General features: G+C 57.2%; 1 protein-coding gene across 1 annotated transcript in view; it reads right to left on the reverse strand.

Annotated features, from left to right (window-relative positions):
• The window catches only part of LOC104917059 (histone-lysine N-methyltransferase SETD1A-like), a 34,672-nt gene extending 16,802 nt beyond the window's left edge, over positions 1 to 17,870 (reverse strand). Inside the window, 13 exon segments of the mRNA XM_085215367.1 lie at positions 1,819 to 1,906; positions 3,348 to 3,397; positions 3,400 to 3,490; positions 4,718 to 4,936; positions 4,938 to 5,537; positions 6,536 to 7,165; positions 7,168 to 7,412; positions 8,843 to 9,020; positions 10,231 to 10,337; positions 10,432 to 10,702; positions 12,862 to 12,960; positions 13,364 to 13,516; positions 17,663 to 17,870. Of these exon segments, the coding sequence (XP_085071493.1) occupies positions 1,819 to 1,906; positions 3,348 to 3,397; positions 3,400 to 3,490; positions 4,718 to 4,936; positions 4,938 to 5,537; positions 6,536 to 7,165; positions 7,168 to 7,412; positions 8,843 to 9,020; positions 10,231 to 10,337; positions 10,432 to 10,702; positions 12,862 to 12,960; positions 13,364 to 13,501 (2,716 nt within the window). The 5' untranslated portion in view covers positions 13,502 to 13,516; positions 17,663 to 17,870.
• Between the last annotated feature and the right edge of the window lie 334 nt (positions 17,871 to 18,204).

Genomic DNA, 18,204 nt, shown 5'->3' on the forward strand with positions numbered 1-18,204 from the left:
TTTGGGAGGCTGTAGGACCAGGGGGCGGTTTGGGGTTTTTTTGGGGGGGGGGGACGTTGAGGGGAGAATCGGGGGGTGGGATTTGGGGTCGTTGGTGGAGATTTGGGGTCATTTGGGCCCATTTTAGGGTTTATTTCCAAATATTTTTTTGGGGGGGGTCGTTTGGGGCCTTTTTAGGGGCTTTTTGGGGGCCATTTTGGGGGGGGTCATTTGGGGCCTTTTGGGGGGCTTTTTGGGGGGCCATTTTTGGGCCATTTTGGGGGGAGGGGTCGTTTGGGGCCATTTTAGGGGCTTTTGGGGGGCCATTTTAGGGGGGGTTTCATTTGGGGCCATTTTAGGGGCTTCTGGGGGGCCATTTTGGGGGGGTCATTTGGGGCCATTTTAGGGGCTTTTTGGGGGCTATTTTGGGGCCATTTCAGGCCGTTTGGGGCCATTCTGGGGCATTTTGGGGCCATTTTAGACAATTTTGGGGCCACTCTGGACCATTTTGGAGCCATTCTGGACAATTCTGGAGCCATTTTGGGCCATTTGGGGTCACACTGGGGCTATTTGGGGCCATTTGGGGCCACATTTGGGGCCATTTGGGGTCACACTGGGGCTATTTGGGGCATTTGGGGTCACATTGGGGGCTATTTGGGGCTATTTGGGGTCACACTGGGGCCATTTGGGGCCATTTGGGGTCACATTGGGGCCATTTGGGGTCACATTGGGGTCACACTGGGGCTATTTGGGGCCATTTGGGGGCTATTTCTAGGTCCTTCTGCACCATTTGGGACCATTTCAGAGCCATTCTGGGCCATTTTGGGGCTATTTGGGGCCATTTTGGGGCCGTTCTGGGCCATTTGGGGGCTATTTGGGGCCATTTTGGGGCTGTTCTGGGCCATTTGGGGGCCGTTCGGGGCCTATTTGGGGCCATTTGGGGGCCGTTCTGGGCCATTTTGGGGCTATTTGGGGCCGTTCTGGGCCATTTGGGGGCCGTTCTGGGCCATTTGGGGGCCATTCGGGGCCTACTTGGGGCCATTCGGGGCCTATTTGGGGCCATTTGGGGGCCATTTTGGGGCCGTTCAGGACCATTCTGGACCATTTCAGACCATTATGGACATTTTGGGGCTATTAGGAGCAATTTGGGGCCATTTCAGAGCCATTCTGGGCCATTTGGGGGCTATTTAGGGCAATTTGGAGCCATTCAGGGCCATTTTGGGGCTATTTGGGGCCATTTCAGACCACTCTGGACCATTTTGGGGCCATTTCAGAGCCATTCTGGGCCATTTGGAGGCCATTTACGGCCATTTTGGGGCTGTTCTGGGCCATTTGGGGACTATTTGGGGCCATTTTGGGGCAGTTCTGGGCCATTTTGGGGCTATTTGGGGCCATTTTGGGGCCGTTCTGGGCCACTTGGGGGCTATTTGGGGCCATTTCAGAGCCATTCTGGTCCATTTTGGGGCTATTTGGGGCCATTTTGGGGCCATTCTGGGCCATTGGGGGCCATTTTGGGGCCGTTCTGGTCCATTTTGGGGCTATTTGGGGCCATTTTGGGGCCATTCAGGGCCATTTTGGGGCTATTTACGGCCATTCTGGGGCCGTTCTGGGCCATTTTGGGGCTATTTGGGGCCATTTTGGGGCCATTCTGGGCCATTTGGAGGCCATTTATGGCCATTTTGGGGCTGTTCTGGGCCATTTGGGGGCTATTTGGGGCCATTTTGGGGCATTTTGGGGCCGTTCTGGGCCATTTTGGGGCTATTTGGGGCCGTTCTGGGCCATTTGGGGTCTATTTGGGGCCGTTTTGGGGCCGTTCCGGGTTCCTGTCTGCCCGCTCACCGTCCTCCTCCTCCTCGGGGGGGGTCGGTGGCCGCGGCCGTTTCTCCTCAGCGCCCTCCCCCAGCTCCGAGGGCTCCTTCCGCTTCACCTGGGTCGGGATGGGGGACGCTGGGGGGCCTCCAGAAACCCCAATGGGGCCCCGGGAGCCCCCAGGGCGCACGCAAAGCCCCCCCCAACCCCAACTACCCCATAACTCCTCCAAATCACCCAAAACTCCCCACTACCACCCTAATCCCCCCCAAATCCACGTAACTCCCCGTTACCGTCCCGTAACCTCCCAAACTCCCCCATAATGCCTCCAAATCCCCTAACAACCCCACAAACCCCCATTACCACCCCATAATGCCCCCAAATCCCCATAACCACCTACAACCCCCCCAGGACCCCCATAACCCCCCAGATCCCCTATAACCCCCATTACCACCCCATAATGCCCCCAAATCCCCATAACCACCCCACAACCCTCCCAAGACCCCCATAACCCCCCAGGACTCCCATAACCCTCCCCAACTCCCCTATAACCCCCATTACCACCCCATAACCCCCCAAATCTCCCATAACCACCCCACAACCCCCCAGGACCCCCATAACCCCCCCAGATCCCCTATAACCGCCTGTTACCACCCCTAACCCCCCAAATCCCCATAACCCCCATTACCACTCCATAACTCCCCCAAATCCCCCATAACCCCCCAGGACTCCCATAACCCTCCCCAAATCCTCTATAACCCCCATTACCACCCATAACGCCTCCAAATCCCCATAAGCACCCCATAACTCCCCCAAATCCCCCATAACCCCCCAAATCCCTATAACCCCCATTACCACCCCATAATCCCCAGATCCCCTATAACCCCCATTACCACCCATAACTCCCCCAAATCCCCCATAATCCCCCCTAGGACCCCCGTAACCTTCCCAGGACCCCATAACCCCCCATTACCACTCCATAACTCCCCAATCCCCCATAATCCCCCAGGACCCCATAACCCTCCCAAATCCCTATAACCCCCGTTACCACCCCATAACCCCCCCAAATCTCCCACAACCCCCCCAGGACCCCCCCAGGACCCCATAACCCTCTAGGACCCCCATAACCCCCATTACTACCCCATAACCACCCCATAACCCCCCCCAGGACCCCTAGCCCCCAAATCCCTATAACTCTCCAAATCCCCATAACCTCCAGGACCCCATAACCCCTATTATCACCCCATACCCCCCAGAACCCCATAACCCCCATTACCACCCATAACCCCCCCAAATCCCCATAACCACCCATAACCCCCCAAATCCCTATAACCCCGTTACCCCATAACCCCCCCAAATCCCCTATAACCCCATTACACTCCATAACTCTCCAAATCCCCATAACCCCCCCGGACTCCATACCCTCCAGGACCCCATAACCCCCGTTACCACCCATAACCCCCCAAATCCCCTATAACCCCTCGTTACCACCCATAACCCTCCCCAAATCCCACCCATAACCCCCCCAAATCCCCCATAACCCTATAACCCCCCCGTACCTTAAAGGAGGGCAGCCTCAGAGCCCCCCGCAGCCCCGCTCCGCCCCCCGCGCCCACTCCACCAAGGAGAGCAGCGCCGGGGGCTCCTTCGGCCGCGTCCGCTCCTTCTCCTCCTCCTTCAGCCGCGCCGCGCTCTGAAACGGCTTCGGGGGGGGGGGGGACACAGATATCACACTTTAACACCCCCCCCACACACACAAAAAAGCATCCAAACCCCCCAAATCTCCCATAACCACCCCCAAGACCCCATAACCCACTATTATCACCCATAGCCCCCCAAGACCCCATAACCCCACAAATCCCCTATAACTCTCCCAAATCCCCCATAACCCCCCAGGACCCCCATAACCCCCCCAGGACCCCCATAACCCCTATTACCACCCATAACCCCCTATTACCACCCCATAACCCCCCAGGACCCCATAACCCCCTATTACCACCCCATAACCCTCCCAGGATCCCCACAACCCCTATTACCACCCCATAACCCCCCAAGACCCCCATAACCCCCCAAATCCCCTATAACTCTCCCAAATCCACCATAACCCCCCAGGACCCCCATAACCCCCCCCAGGACCCCATAACCCCCTATTACCACCCCATAACCCCCCAGGACCCCCATAACCCCCCCAGGACCCCCATAACCCCTATTACCACCCCATAACCCCCCCAGGACCCCCATAACCCCCTATTACCACCCCATAACCCCCCAGGACCCCCATAACCCCACAAATGCCCTATAACTCTCCCAGGACCCCATAACCCCCCCAGGACCCCCATAACTCTCCCAAATCCCCCATAACCCTCCCAGGACCCCATAACCCCTATTACCACCCCATAACCTCCCCAGGACCCCATAACCCCCTGTTACCAGCCCCACACTCCCAGATCCCCTTAGAAAGCCACCCCCACTCCTAGATCCCTTATAAAGCCACCCCAGGCCCAAACCTTCGCTATGGGGCAGCCCCACACTCCTAGATCCCTTATAAAGCCACCCCAGGCCCCAAACCTTCGCTATGGGGCAGCCCCACACTCCTAGATCCCCTTATAAAGCCACCCCAGGCCCCAAACCTTCGCTATGGGGCAGCCCCACACTCCCAGATCCCCTTATAAAGCCACCCCACACCCCTAGATCCCTTTATAAAGCCACCCCAGGCCCCAAACCTTCGCTATGGGGCAGCCCCACACTCCCAGATCCCCTTATAAAGCCACCCCACACCCCTAGATCCCCTTACAAAGCCACCCCACACTCCTACATCCCCTTGTAAAGCCACCCCACGCCCCAACCCTTCGCTATGGGGCAGCCCCACACCCTGGATCCCCTTAGAAAGCCACCCCACGCCCCATAGGGATGTGGGGGTGGTACAGACCTTCACCTGCTCCTCTTTGCGCTCCCACCAAGCGTCGAAGGCTCGGAAGGCGACGTTTTCCACCATCTTGCGGTTGAGGTCGCGTTGCATCGTGGCTTTCATCTCCTGCACCAACGCTGCCAGCACTCCTTCCACCGGACCCCCCCCGCCCCCTCCCCCCGGACCGAAAGGAGAAGAAGCCCCCCTCCGGGACCCCCCCCCCCCCCCGGGGTCAGGTGGGGGTTGAGAGGGTTAAAAGGATGAGGGTGTAAAGGGGGGAGGGGTGGCAGGGGGGGGTCGGTGCCCGGAGGTCGGTCGTCGCCCGGGGGGTAATGGGGGGCGAAAGGGAAATGGGGGTGGGGGGGAGGAGGGGGGCAATAAGCGCCGTAATGGGGGGGGGTGAATTTGGAGCCGGGGGGGCGCAGGCGGCCGAGTAAAGGGAAAGAGGAAGGAGAAGAGGAGGAGGATGAGGAAGGCGGGGGGGTTTGGGTGGTGCCCCCCCCTCCCCAACGGCCCCCCAGGCGGCCCAGAAGTTCGTAAAGGGCCGGGGGGGGACCCTGAGAACCGAAATCACCCAGAGGGCGAGGAGGGGGGAAATCGGGGTCGGCTGAGCCGCCCCCCCGCGGGGCGGGGGTAAAGAAACGGCCATGAGGGGTTGGGGGGCAGAAGGGAACGTGGGGGGGGTTTGGGGAGGGGGGGGCGGCTCCGGAGGGCGGGGAAACGGGGAGGGGGGAAGAGGGGGGAGGCCTGGGGGGAGGGGAGCGAAGTGGGGGTCCGGAGGGGGGGGGTCGTCGTCTTCTTCGGAGATTTCCATGTCCTCGCCTGAGGACGGCTGGGAAGCCTGGGGGGGGGGGGGCGGAAGATAATTAATTAAGGGGATGTAATTAGTGACAGAGTCCCTATAGGGTCCTGAAAACCACCCCCCCCCCAGGGAGGCCCAACTGAGCCCGCTGCCCCCAAGTCCAACCCCCCCCACCCCCCCCCCACACACAGCCCCCATTTCACCCCACGGCCGCCCCCCACAAAGACCCCCACCCTGCCCCACAGGCCTCCCCTAAGCAGCCCCCCCCCAGATTCCATCTATGGGGCAGCCCCACAACCCAAACCTTCGCTATGGGGCAGCCCCACACTCCTAGATCCCCTTATAAAGCCACCCCACGCCCCAAACCTTCGCTATGGGGCAGCCCACACTCCCAGATCCCTTATAAAGCCACCCCACGCCCAAGCCTTTGCTATGGGGCAGCCCCACACTCCTAGATCCCCTTATAAAGCCACCCCACACCCCAAACCTTCGCTATGGGGCAGCCCCACATCCCTACATCCCTTTACAGGCCCACCCCAAACCTTCGCTATAGGGCAGCCCCACGTCCCTCCATCCCTTTACAGGCCCACCCCAAACCTTCGCTATAGGGCAGCCCCACGTCCCTCCATCCCTTTACAGGCCCACCCCAAACCTTCGCTATAGGGCAGCCCCACGTCCCTCCATCCCTTTACAGGCCCACCCCAAACCTTCGCTATAGGGCAGCCCACGCCCCTCCATCCCTTTACAGGCCCACCCAAACCTTCACTATGGGGCAGCCCACACCCCTACATCCCTTTACAGGCCCACCCCAAACCTTCGCTATGGGGCAGCCCACAGCCCTCCATCCCTTTACAGACCCACCCCAAACCTTCGCTATGGGGCAGCCCCACGCCTCTCCATCCCTTTACAGGCCCACCCCAAACCTTTGCTATAGGGCAGCCCCACAATCCTAGATCCCTTTACAGACCCACCCCAAACCTTCGCTATGGGGCAGCCCCGCTCCCCCACACCCCTCTACGTGGCCGCCCCACGCTCACCCTCTCCTGCCCGTTGGCTTTGGGGGACTCGGGGGGTCCCTCAGCCCCCCCCACATCCTCAAAGCTGGCGGGGGGCGGTGGGGGCGGTGGGGGGGTGCAGGGTCCGTGCGTTTCCCCCTCGCCGCTCCCGCTTTGGCCCCCCGTCGCGCCGACACCGCCGGCGGCGGAGGCGGCGACGGCGGTGGAAGCGGCGACGGCTGCGGCGCTCCCGGCACAACCGCCTTCCTCCTCTTCCTCGGCGGCGAGGAAGGAGAACTTGGAGCGCTGTTCTTTGAGCAGAGCCTCGATGCGGGAATCCAGGCTGCTGTGCTGGGCGAAGGGAACGCTTTCGGGGGTGTTTTCCGGGGCGGGTGAACCCCCCCTCGGTGGCGGCGGTGGCGGCGGCGGTGGCGGCGGTTCGGTGACGGCGGGCGGCGGTTCGGCGGGAGGTTCGGCGCCGGGTTCTGCCGGTGCCAGCAGTTCGGTGGGAGGCAGAGCGTTGGCGGCGAAGGTTTCGGCGGCCGGCAGGAGGCGGAAATCGGGGTCGGAGGGCGGCGGGGCGGCGTAAAAAGGGTCGGCGGGGGGTTGGGGGTAAGAGCCGGGGGGGGTGGGGAGGGAGGAGGAGGAGGAGGAGGAGGACGGAGGGGGGGCGTCGTCGTCGCGGGGGGCGCGGAGGCGGGGGGGGAAGGGATCGTCGGGGCGGCGGAGGGAGGAGGAGGAGGAGGAGGAGGAAGAGGAGGAGGACGAGGAGGAGGAGGAAGAAGAGGAGGAGGAAGGCAGGCGGGCGTCGGCGGAGGCGTGGCGCTGGTAGCGGCCGTAGGGCAGGAAGGGATCGGAGGGGCGGAAGGGGGTGGGGGGGGCGCGGCGGGGGTAGAAGGGGTCGGTGGGGAAGGGGAGTCTGTGGGGAGGGGGAGAGAGCAGTCAGTGCAGCTGAGGCAGAACTGCAATGCAACCTGACCCCAAATCCAACTGCAACCCAACTGCAACCCAACCAGGACCCAACCTGACCCCAAATCCAACCGCAACCAGACCTGACCCCAAATCCAACCGCAACCCAACCGCAACCCAACCTGACCCCAAATCCAACCGCAACCCAACCAGGACCTCAACGTGACCCCAAATCCAACTGCAACCCAACCAGGACCCAACCAGGACCCAACGTGACCCCAAATCCAACCACAACCCAACCAGGACCCAACCTGACCCCAAATCCAACCGCAACCCAACCAGGACCCAACGTGACCCCAAATCCAACCCCAACCCAACCAGGACCTCAACGTGACCCCAAATCCAACCAGGACCCAACTGCAACTCAACCATGACCTCAACATGACCCAAATCCAACCATCAACCAACTGCAACCCAACCAGGACCTCAACGTGACCCCAAATCCAACCATAACCCAACCAGGACTCAACCTGACCCCAAATCCAACCGCAACCCAACCAGGACCCAACATGACCCCAAATCCAACCATAACCCAACCAGGACCTCAACATGACCCAAATCCAATTGCAACCCAACCAGGACCTCAACGTGACCCCAAATCCAACCGCAACCCAACCAGGACCCAACCTGACCCCAAATCCAACCGCAACCCAACCAGGACCTCAACATGACCCCAAATCCAACCATAACCCAACTGCAACCCAACCAGGACCTCAACATGACCCCAAATCCAACCACAACCCAACCAGGAACTCAACCTGACCCCAAATCCAACTGCAAACCAACTGCAACCCAACATGACCCCAAATCCAACCACAACCCAACCGAGACCCCAAATCCAACCGCAACCCAACCAGGACCTCAACGTGACCCCAAATCCAACTGCAACCCAATCACGACCCAACTGCAAACCAACCAGACCCAACATGATCCCAAATCCAACCACAACCCAACCAGGACCTCAACGTGACCCCAAATCCAACTGCAACCCAACCAGGACCCCAAATCCAACCGCAACCCAACCAGGACCCCAAATCCAACCGCAACCCAACCATGATCCCAAATCCAACCGCAACCCAACCAGGACCTCAAATCCAACCACAAACCAACCAGGACCCAAATCCAACACCAACCAACAGGACTCAGGACCCAAATCAACACACCAGACCACGACAATCAAGACCCAACCAGGACCCCAAATCCAACCGCAACCCAACCAGGACCCCAAATCCAACCGCAACCCAACCAGGACCCCAAATCCAACCGCAACCCAACCACAACGTGACCCCAAACCCCAACACGACCCCCCCAGAACTCCACCACACCCCCACCGCCATCTGGTTGCGCCCCCTACAACCCCACCTCCCCCACGTCCCCTACCTGCCGGCGTAGGCGGGGTCCTGGGCGTAGGCGGCCCCACGGGTGCTGTAGGGGGTCCCCGGGGTGGGGAAAGCTCCGTAGCCCCCGTGGGGGGCTCAGGGGTTCCGTTGCCAGGGGTGGAGCCGGCACCGGTGCCGCTGTAGGCGCTGTCAGCTGAATGGCGCCGCCGAGATTCGGGCTGGGGGGTGGGAGGAGGGGGGGGGGGGAGAAAACAGGGGGAGATGGGGGGTGGGAGAGCTTCAAAATGGCACCACGGGGGGATTTGATTTGGGGAGTGGGGGGTCTTCAAAACGGCCCCATGGGGAGAGGTGAGGGGTGGCGGGGCTTCAAAATGGCTCCGCAGGGGGGAGTTGGGGGTGGGGAGGGCTTCAAAATGGCTCCATGGGGGGAGTTGGGGGTTTCAAAAGGACTCCACAGGGGGAGTTGGGGTTGGGGGTGCTTCAAAATGGGGCCGGGGGGGAGTTGAGGGGTGGAGGGGCTTCAAAATGACTCCAGAAGGGGGGGGTGGGGGGGCTTCAAAATGGCTCCATGGGGGGAGTTGGGTGGGGGAGTGCCTCAAAATGTCTCCGAGAGCAAATTGGGGGGTGGAGGGGCTTCAAAATGACTCCAGAAGTGGAGCTGGGAGTTGGGGGGGCTTCAAAATGGCTCCATGGGGGGGAGTTGGGGGGCTTCAAAAATGGCTCCATGGGGGGAGTTGGGGGGTGGGAGGCTTCAAAATGACACCAGAGGGGGAGCTGGGGGTGGGGGGCTTCAAAATGGCTCCATGGGGGGAGTTGGGGGGGCTTCAAAATGGCTCCACGGGGGGAGTTGGGGGGTGGGGGGCTTCAAAATGACACCAGAGGGGGAGCTGGGGGTGGGAGGGGCTTCAAAATGGCTCCATGGGGGGAGTTGGGGGGCTTCAAAATGGCTCCACGGGGGGAGTTGGGGGGCTTCAAAATGGCTCCACGGGGGGAGTTGGGGGGGCTTCCTCCCCCAGCCCTTCAAGCCCACGAAAGTACCCCAAAATGTCCCCCTCCACCCCCAGCTCCCAAACGACCCCCCGAAATCCCACCCCTGGGCCCTAAAACATCCCCCAGAACTCTGAACAGCCCCCAACCCCAAATCCCCCTTTTTTTTCCCCCCTCAATCCCCCCACGTTGTCCCCCAGGACCACCGCTTCAGCCCCCAAAACACCTCCCCCCACCCCAAAAGAACCCCCCCACCCCCAAAAACCCTTCCAACCCCACCGCCTCGCCCCCACAACCAACGCTTCAGCCCCAAACCGACCCCCCCTCCAACCCCAAAAACACACCTCCCAAACCCCAGGAAGATCCCCCCACCCCCAAAACGACCCCCCCCACCCCCACCCCAAAACCCCTTTTGGGATTCTTCCCCCCCCGGCCCCATACCGCCTCGGCCTTGTCCCCCGCGCCCGGCGTCTTGCCACCAGTGGGCACAGTTTGGGGCGTGTAGGCCCCGTTGACGATCAACTCGTAGTATTTCATCCTCTGCTGCCCTATAGGGGAAATTTAACGGGTTTCGGGGTCCGGCATCGCGAGAAACCCCTCCCCCCACCCTAAATAAAAAGAACAAAGAAAAGAAAGGCTGACCTTTGATGTCCAGCTGGACGTGGATGACGTTGCCCATCACCGGCGTGTTGTGGAGGTGTTTCACCGTCTCCTTGGCGCCGCGGGTGCTGGTGAAGAGGACGCGAGCCAAGCCCAGGTGTTTTCGGGTTTTGGGGTGGTGGAGGATCTCCACCTCCTCCACCTCGCCGTATTTGCGGCACATTTCGGCCAAGAAGGGCTCGCGCACGTTGTCGTTCAGGCGGGCGAAGGTGACCTCTTTCAGCGGGATCTGACCCACGTAGAACTCGTCCAACTGCGCGCAGCAAAGAAACGGGGGCGGAAAACAACAGGGGGGAAACGAGGTCATTGGGACGGGTGGAAGGGCAGCGAGGCGGACCCCAAAAGCAACGCCAGAGACACCGGGATGGACACAAAGTCGTTGGGATGAGGTCAAGGTCATGGAAATGACCCCAAAGTCAACCCCAAAGTCATTGGGATGAGGTCAAGGTCATGGAAATGACCCCAAAAGCAACCCCAAAGTCATTGGGATGGACCCAAAGCCATTGGGATGAGGTCAAAGTCATGGAAATGACCCCAAAGTCAACCCCAAAATCATTGGGATGGACCCAAAGTCATTGGGATGAGATCAAGGTCATGGAATTGACCCCAAAACCAACCCCAAAGTCATTGGGATGAGGTCAAGGTCATGGAAATGACCTCAAAAGCAACGCCAGGGACACCGAGATGGACCCAAAGTCATTGGGATGAGATCAAAGTCATGGAAATGACCCCAAAAGCAACACCAAAGTCATTGGGATGGACCCAAAGTCGTTGGGATGAGGTCAAGGTCATGGAAATGACCCCAAGATCAACCCCAAAGTCATTGGGATGGACCCAAAGTCATTGGGATGAGGTCAAAGTCATGGAAATGACCCCAAAAGCAACGCCAGGGACACCGGGATGGACACAAAGTCGTTGGGATGAGGTCAAGGTCAGGGAAATGATCCCAAGATCAACCCCAAAGTCATTGGGATGGACCCAAACTCATTGGGATGAGGTCAAAGTCAGGGAAATGACCCCAAAGTCAACCCCAAAGTCATTGGGATGAGGTCAAGGTCATGGAAATGACCCCAAAAGCAACCCCAAAGCCACTGAAGTGACATCAAGCTCATGGAAATGACCCCAAAACCAACCCCAGAGCCACTGAGATGGACCCAAAGCCATTGAAATGATCTCGAAGTCACAGAAATGATCCCAAAATCAACCCCAAAGCCATTGGGATGGACCCAAAGTCATTGGGATGAGGTCAAGGTCATGGAAATGATCCCAAAGTCAACCCCAAAGTCATTGGGATGAGATCAAAGTCATGGAAATGACCCCAAAAGCAACGCCAGGGACACCGGGATGGACACAAAGTCGTTGGGATGAGGTCAAGGTCATGGAAATGATCCCAAAGTCAACCCCAAAGCCACCGGGATGGACCCAAAGCCATTGAAATGATCCCAAAGTCACAGAAATGATCCCAAAATCAACCCCAAAGCCATTGGGATGGACCCAAAGTCATTGGGATGAGATCAAGGTCATGGAATTGACCCCAAAACCAACCCCAAAGCCATTGGGATGAGGTCAAGGTCATGGAAATGACCCCAAAATCAACGCCAGAGCCACTGAAATGACCTCAAAGTCACAGAAATGACCCCAAAATCAACCCCAAAGTCATTGGGATGACATCAAGGTCACGGAAATGACCCCAAAACCAACCCCAAAGTCATTGGGATGAGGTCAAGGTCATGGAAATGACCCTAAAACCAACCCCGAAGTCATTGGGATGAGGTCAAGGTCGTGGAAATGATCCCAAAGTCAACCCCAGAGCCACTGAGATGGACCCAAAGTCATTGGGATGAGGTCAAGGTCATGGAAATGACCCCAAGATCAACCCCAAAACCACTGAAATGACCTCAAAATCAGGGAAATGACCCCAAAATCAACCTCAAAGCCATTGAAATGAGCTCAAAGTCACAGAAATAACCCCAAAACCAACCCTAGAGCCATTGGGATGAGGTCAAGGTCATGGAAATGACCCCAAAACCAACCCCAGAGCCACTGAGATGGACCCAAAGTCATTGAGATGAGATCAAAGTCATGCAAATGACACCAAAATCAACCCCAAAGCCACTGAAATGACCTCAAAATCATAGGAATGACCCCAAAATCAACCCCAAAGCCACTGAAGTGACCTCACAACCACTGAAATGACCCCAAGATCAACACCAAAGCTACTGAGATGACCCCAAAAGCACTGAGATCAAATCACCACCAAAGTCACTGAAACCACCCCGGAATCACAGAAATGACCCCGAAGTCAACTCCAAACCCACTAAAACGACCCCAAAAGCCACCCAGGAGGCCCCAAATCCAGCCCCGATGCCCCCAGAGCCACCCAGGAGAGCCCACTCCCCCCCCCCGGCTCACCTTGAACTTGGGGACGGGCAGGGAGAGGTCGCGGTGCTTGGACCAGATGCGGCGCGGCCGGGGGTCCCGCACGTCGCCTTCGGGTCGGTACCCGGAGTCCTGTGGGGTGCAGCACCCACGGCTGGGACCCAGAAGCGCTCCCAGTTCCCTCCAGCCCCACACTTTAAGCTTCCCCACGCTTCTGGATCCCATTCCAGGCCTTCGGGTCGCCCCGCGTCGCAGAGCATCCAATCTCCCCGTCTCTCAACCCCAAAACATCCCTCCCCCCCCCCCAAATCCGCATTTGTGGGGCACCCCATGCACCGGTGATGCCACAGGGCGTTCGGGGGACGCTTATGGGGCGCCCCGCACCACTTATAGGGCTGGAGCCCTGCTTTCGAAGCCTTCAGTGCCCCTGCTACGAAGCCCCCTATTACCAGCGGGTGACCTCAAAGCCCAGAGACAAAACATGGGGGGGCTCGTTAGCAGGCAGCTCGTTAACGAGGCTCATTATGGCACTCACGGGGACGCTGAAGTGGACGCCATCGTAGCGGTAGACCTTCTGGGGGGCGCGGCGCAGCGCGGGGTCCACCACCAGCTTGTAGCTGCGCCACGGCACGCTGGGGGGACGCTGGCTCTCACCCCCCACCTCCGGCTCCATTCTGCCTCATTGACACTGGGGAGGGGGCACAGGGGGGGGTCAGCACACCCCTCATCCCCTCAACCCCCCCCGTGTCACCGCAGCCCCTCGTAACCCCAAAACACCCCTTATTTCCCCTAGAAATATTTTAGGATCGTCCCAAAACGCTCCGGCAGCACCGCAAAGCGCCACGGAGTGCTCTAAAACTACTTAAATTACCCATAAAATACCCCGAATTTCTCTCACCGTGTCTCACAGCCACCCCAAAGAGACCCTTGGTGATTGAGGATATCCCAAAATCCCCCATCATCGCCATAAATCCATGCCCAAGTCCCGAAATGCCCCGCAATCAACTTGAATTCAGATCAAAACGCCTCAGATTGAGCCCAAGATCTGCAAATCCCCCACAACCATCCCATAATACCCTCAAATGCTCTACACCCACCTCAAAGCATCCCAAATCCCCCTACAACCATCCCAAATTTGCGTCGGAACCTCTTAAAACCACCCAAAATACCCTCAGGTATCCCAGAGCCACCCGAAAAGCGCCCAAAATGCCCCACAATCACCCCAAAATGCTCTGAAACCACCCCCAAATTGCCCCCCAGTACCCCACAGTGACCCCAAAGCGTCCCCACACACCCCAAAACGCTTCAAATCCACCCCAAAATGCCCTCCCATACCCCGGAGACACCCCAGGGTCCCCCAAACCACCCCACAGCTACCCCAAATTCATGCCAAAACGCCCCGGGTCCCCCCCAAAATGCCCTCCAGTTCCCCAGAAACGCCCCAAAACTGCCATATTTTCCCCCCCACCCCCTCTACACCCCCAGCCCCCACACCCCGTGCCCCACATTTCCCTCACAAACCCCACACACCCCCCTCACGTCCCCCAATTACCGCCATTTTCCCCTCGTTTCCCCTCGCTCCCCACCCTTTCACCTCAGTTTTACCTCACAAAACCCCACATTCACCCCAAAACCCCCAAATTCCCCTTCGTTCTCCAACCCTTAACGCAGATCCCACGCATTTATCTCGCTTTCCCCCATTTTTCTTGGTTTTTCCCAAAATTCGCCTCAGTTTTACCTCACAATTCCCATATTTATCCAAAAACCCCCTCGGCTCTCTCAGATCTGCTCATTTTTGCCTCAAAATGCCCACATTTCCCTCAGAAAGTTCCTAATTACTCCAGAACCCCAATGCTTACCTCCCATCCTCATTAATTCCCTTCATTTCACCTGAAACTTCCCACATTTCCCACAAAATCCTCAATATTTACATCAATTCCCCCAGATTCACTTCAGATTTACCTCAAATCCTCGCTGTTTACCCTAAAATCCCCAATATTCGCTTCAGTTCTCCCAACTTTACCTCAGATTTACCTCGGATCTTCACTATTTCCCCCAAAACCTGCAATATTTCCATCAGTTTCCCCAAATTCACCTCAGATTTACCCCAAAATCCCCAAATCCGCCTCAGTTCCCCCAACATTCACCTCAGGTTTACCCCAAATCCCCAACATTTACCACAAAATCCCCGAATTCGCCTCAGTTCCCCCAAATTCACCTCAGATTTACCCGCAAATCCCCAATATTTACCCTAAAATCCCCAAATTCACCTCAGATTTATCCCAAATCCCCAATATTTACCCCAAAATCCCCAAATTTGCCTCAGCTCCCCAAATTCACCTCAGGTTTACCCCAAATCCCCAATATTTACCACCAAATCCCCAAATTCACCTCAGATTTACCCCAAATCCCCAACATTTACCCCAAAATCCTCAAATTCACCTCAGATTTACCCCAAATCCCCAATATTTACCCCCAAATCCCCAAATCCGCCTCAGTTCCCCCAAATTCACCTCAGATTTACCCCAAATCCCAAATATTTACCCCCAAATCCCCAAATTCACCTCAGATTTACCCCAAATCCCCAATATTTACCCTAAAATCCCCCAAATTCACCTCAGATTTACCCCAAATCCCCAATATTTACCCTAAAATCCCCCAAATTCACCTCAGATTTACCCCAAATCCCCAATATTTACCCCAAAATCCCCAAATTTGCCTCAGTTCCCCCAACATTCACCTCAGGTTTACCCCAAATCCCCAATATTTACCCCAAATTCAACTCAGATTTACCCCAAATCCCCAATATTTACCCCCAAATCCCCAAATTCACCTCAGATTTACCCCAAATCCCCAACATTTACCCCAAAATCCTCAAATTCACCTCAGATTTACCCCAAATCCCCAATATTTACCCCCAAATCCCCAAATCCGCCTCAGTTCCCCCAAATTCACCTCAGATTTACCCCAAATCCCCAATATTTACCACCAAATCCCCCAAATTCACCTCAGATTTACCCCAAAATCCCCAACATTTACCCAAAAATCCCCAAATTCACCTCAGTTCCCCCAATATTCACTTCGGATTTCCCCCAAATCCCCAATATTTACCCCAAAATCCCCCCAAATTCACCTCAGATTTACCCCAAAATCCCCAACATTTACCCCAAAATCCCCAAATTCACCTCAGACTTACCCAAATCCCCAATATTTACCCTAAAATCCCCAAATTCACCTCAGATTTACTCCAAATCCCCAACATTTACCCCAAAATCCCCAAATTCACCTCAGATTTACCCCAAATCCCAACATTTACCCCCAAATTCACCTCAGATTTACCCCAAATCCCCAATATTTACCCCCAAATCCCCAAATTCACCTCAGATTTACCCCAAATCCCCATATTTACCCCAAAACCCCTAACATTCACCTCAGCATCCTGCAATTCTCCTCACTTTGATCTCAAATCCCCCACATTTCCCTCTAAATCCCCAATATTCACCTCGCTACCCCAAAAATCTCCTCAGTTTCACCCCAAAATCCCAAATCCTTCCCCCAAAACCTCTGCATTTCCCTCAGTCTCCCTCACACTCACCTCACCTCGACCTCCAACCTCCCCAATTTTCCCCAAATCCCCCATATTCACCTCAGCACCCCAAAATTCTCCTCAGTTTTTACCTCAAACTCCCCATATTTAGACCCAAATCACAAATATCCAACCTGTTTTTCACTCCATTCGCCTCAGCACCCCACGTTCCCCCTCACGCCCCCAAACTCCCCCCACTTTTCCCCAAATTTACTTCAGTTTTTACCCCGAAATCCCCTACATTTACTCCAAAATCCCCCATTGCCCCCGACACCCCCAAACTCTCCCCATTTCCCCCAAACACCCCTCACTTTACCCCCAAACCTACCAGAAAACCCACAACATTCACCCCAAAACCCACAACATTCACCCCAAAACCCCCAAATTCTCCCAATTTTCCCCCGATTCCCCCAGTTTTACCTCACATCCCTCACATTTACCCCACTCACCCCCAATATTTACTTCCAACCCCTACATTTATCCTGTTTTCCCCCAATATTTACCCCAGATCCCCAAACTCCCCCCGTTCTCACCCCAATTCCCCCAATATTTACCTCACATCCCCCCAACATTTACTTCAAAACCCACAAATCCCCCAGTTTTACCCCTCGCCCCCACGTTTACCCCATTCTCACCCCAACTCCCTACAACATCGACCTCAAACCCACAAATTCCCCCCATTTCCCCTCAATATTTACCTCAGAGCCCAAATTCACCCCATTTCCCCCCTTTTCTCCCCAGTTTCGCCCCTCATCCCCCACATTTACCCCACTCTCCCCCAGCTCCTCCCAATATTTACCTCAGGCGCCCGAATTCACCCCACTTTCTCCCAATATTTACATCAGATCCCCGCATTTCCCCCAATTCCCCTCAACGTTGGCCCCGTAACCCACAAATCCACCTCATTTTCCCCCGCTTTTACCTCGCGTTCCCTACGTTCATCCCATTTTCCCCCAATATTTACCTCACGAGCCCCAAACTCACCCCGTTTTACCCGAATTCCCCCATTTTTACCTCAGATCCCCCGCATTCCCCCGACTCCCCCCCGAATCACCTCAGACTCCCCAAACCCGCTCCTATTTCCCCAAATCGCCCTAATTTCCCCCAACCCCCCCAATTTCCCCTCCCCCCCCGTTCCCTTCCCGCCTCCAAATCCCCTCAGCCCCCCCCACCCCCCATTTCCCCTCGCCCCCGTATTTCCCCGCCGTTCCCGGCACCTCTCCCCACCCGGATCCCGCCCGCCCTCACCTGCCGCTGCCGCCCCTCGCGGGGGGGGACAACGCGGCGCTCCGGGCCCGCTGGGGACCGCTCAGAGCCGGGGAAGAGCGCGGAGGGCGGAACGGAGCGGAGCGGAACGGAGCGGAACCGCCGCCGCCGCCGCCGCCGCGGGACCGGGAGGGGCGGGGCCGGAGGTGGAGCCAACGGCAGACCTCGCGCCGCTCCAAATCTCGCGAGATCGCCTCCTTCACGCATACACGCACCCCCCCCTCGCTTTCCCAAACCGCACTTTCGCCACGCACGCAAAAATAAATCTTAAAAAAAAAAAAGCAACAAAAAAAAAACGATTTGCATTTTTTTTCGCCTCTTTGCATCTCCGTTTACCTCATGAGAAACACCTCCTGGTACAAATCACCCGTCGGGTGGTTCCGCGAAGCCGCTTGCGGTCGTTCAAGCCCGCCGCGCCGCGGCGAATCTGCCCCGAACCGCCTCTCGGCCGCACATTCGTCGATTTTCTATTAACAATTTCCGCCTTTTTGCTTTCCTTCCTCCAGATTCCATACCAGACGCAG

The sequence above is a fragment of the Meleagris gallopavo genome, unplaced genomic scaffold (assembly GCF_905368555.1).
Source record: "Meleagris gallopavo unplaced genomic scaffold, MGAL_WU_HG_1.1 scaffold_21, whole genome shotgun sequence".
NCBI classification, from domain to species: Eukaryota; Metazoa; Chordata; class Aves; order Galliformes; family Phasianidae; genus Meleagris; species Meleagris gallopavo.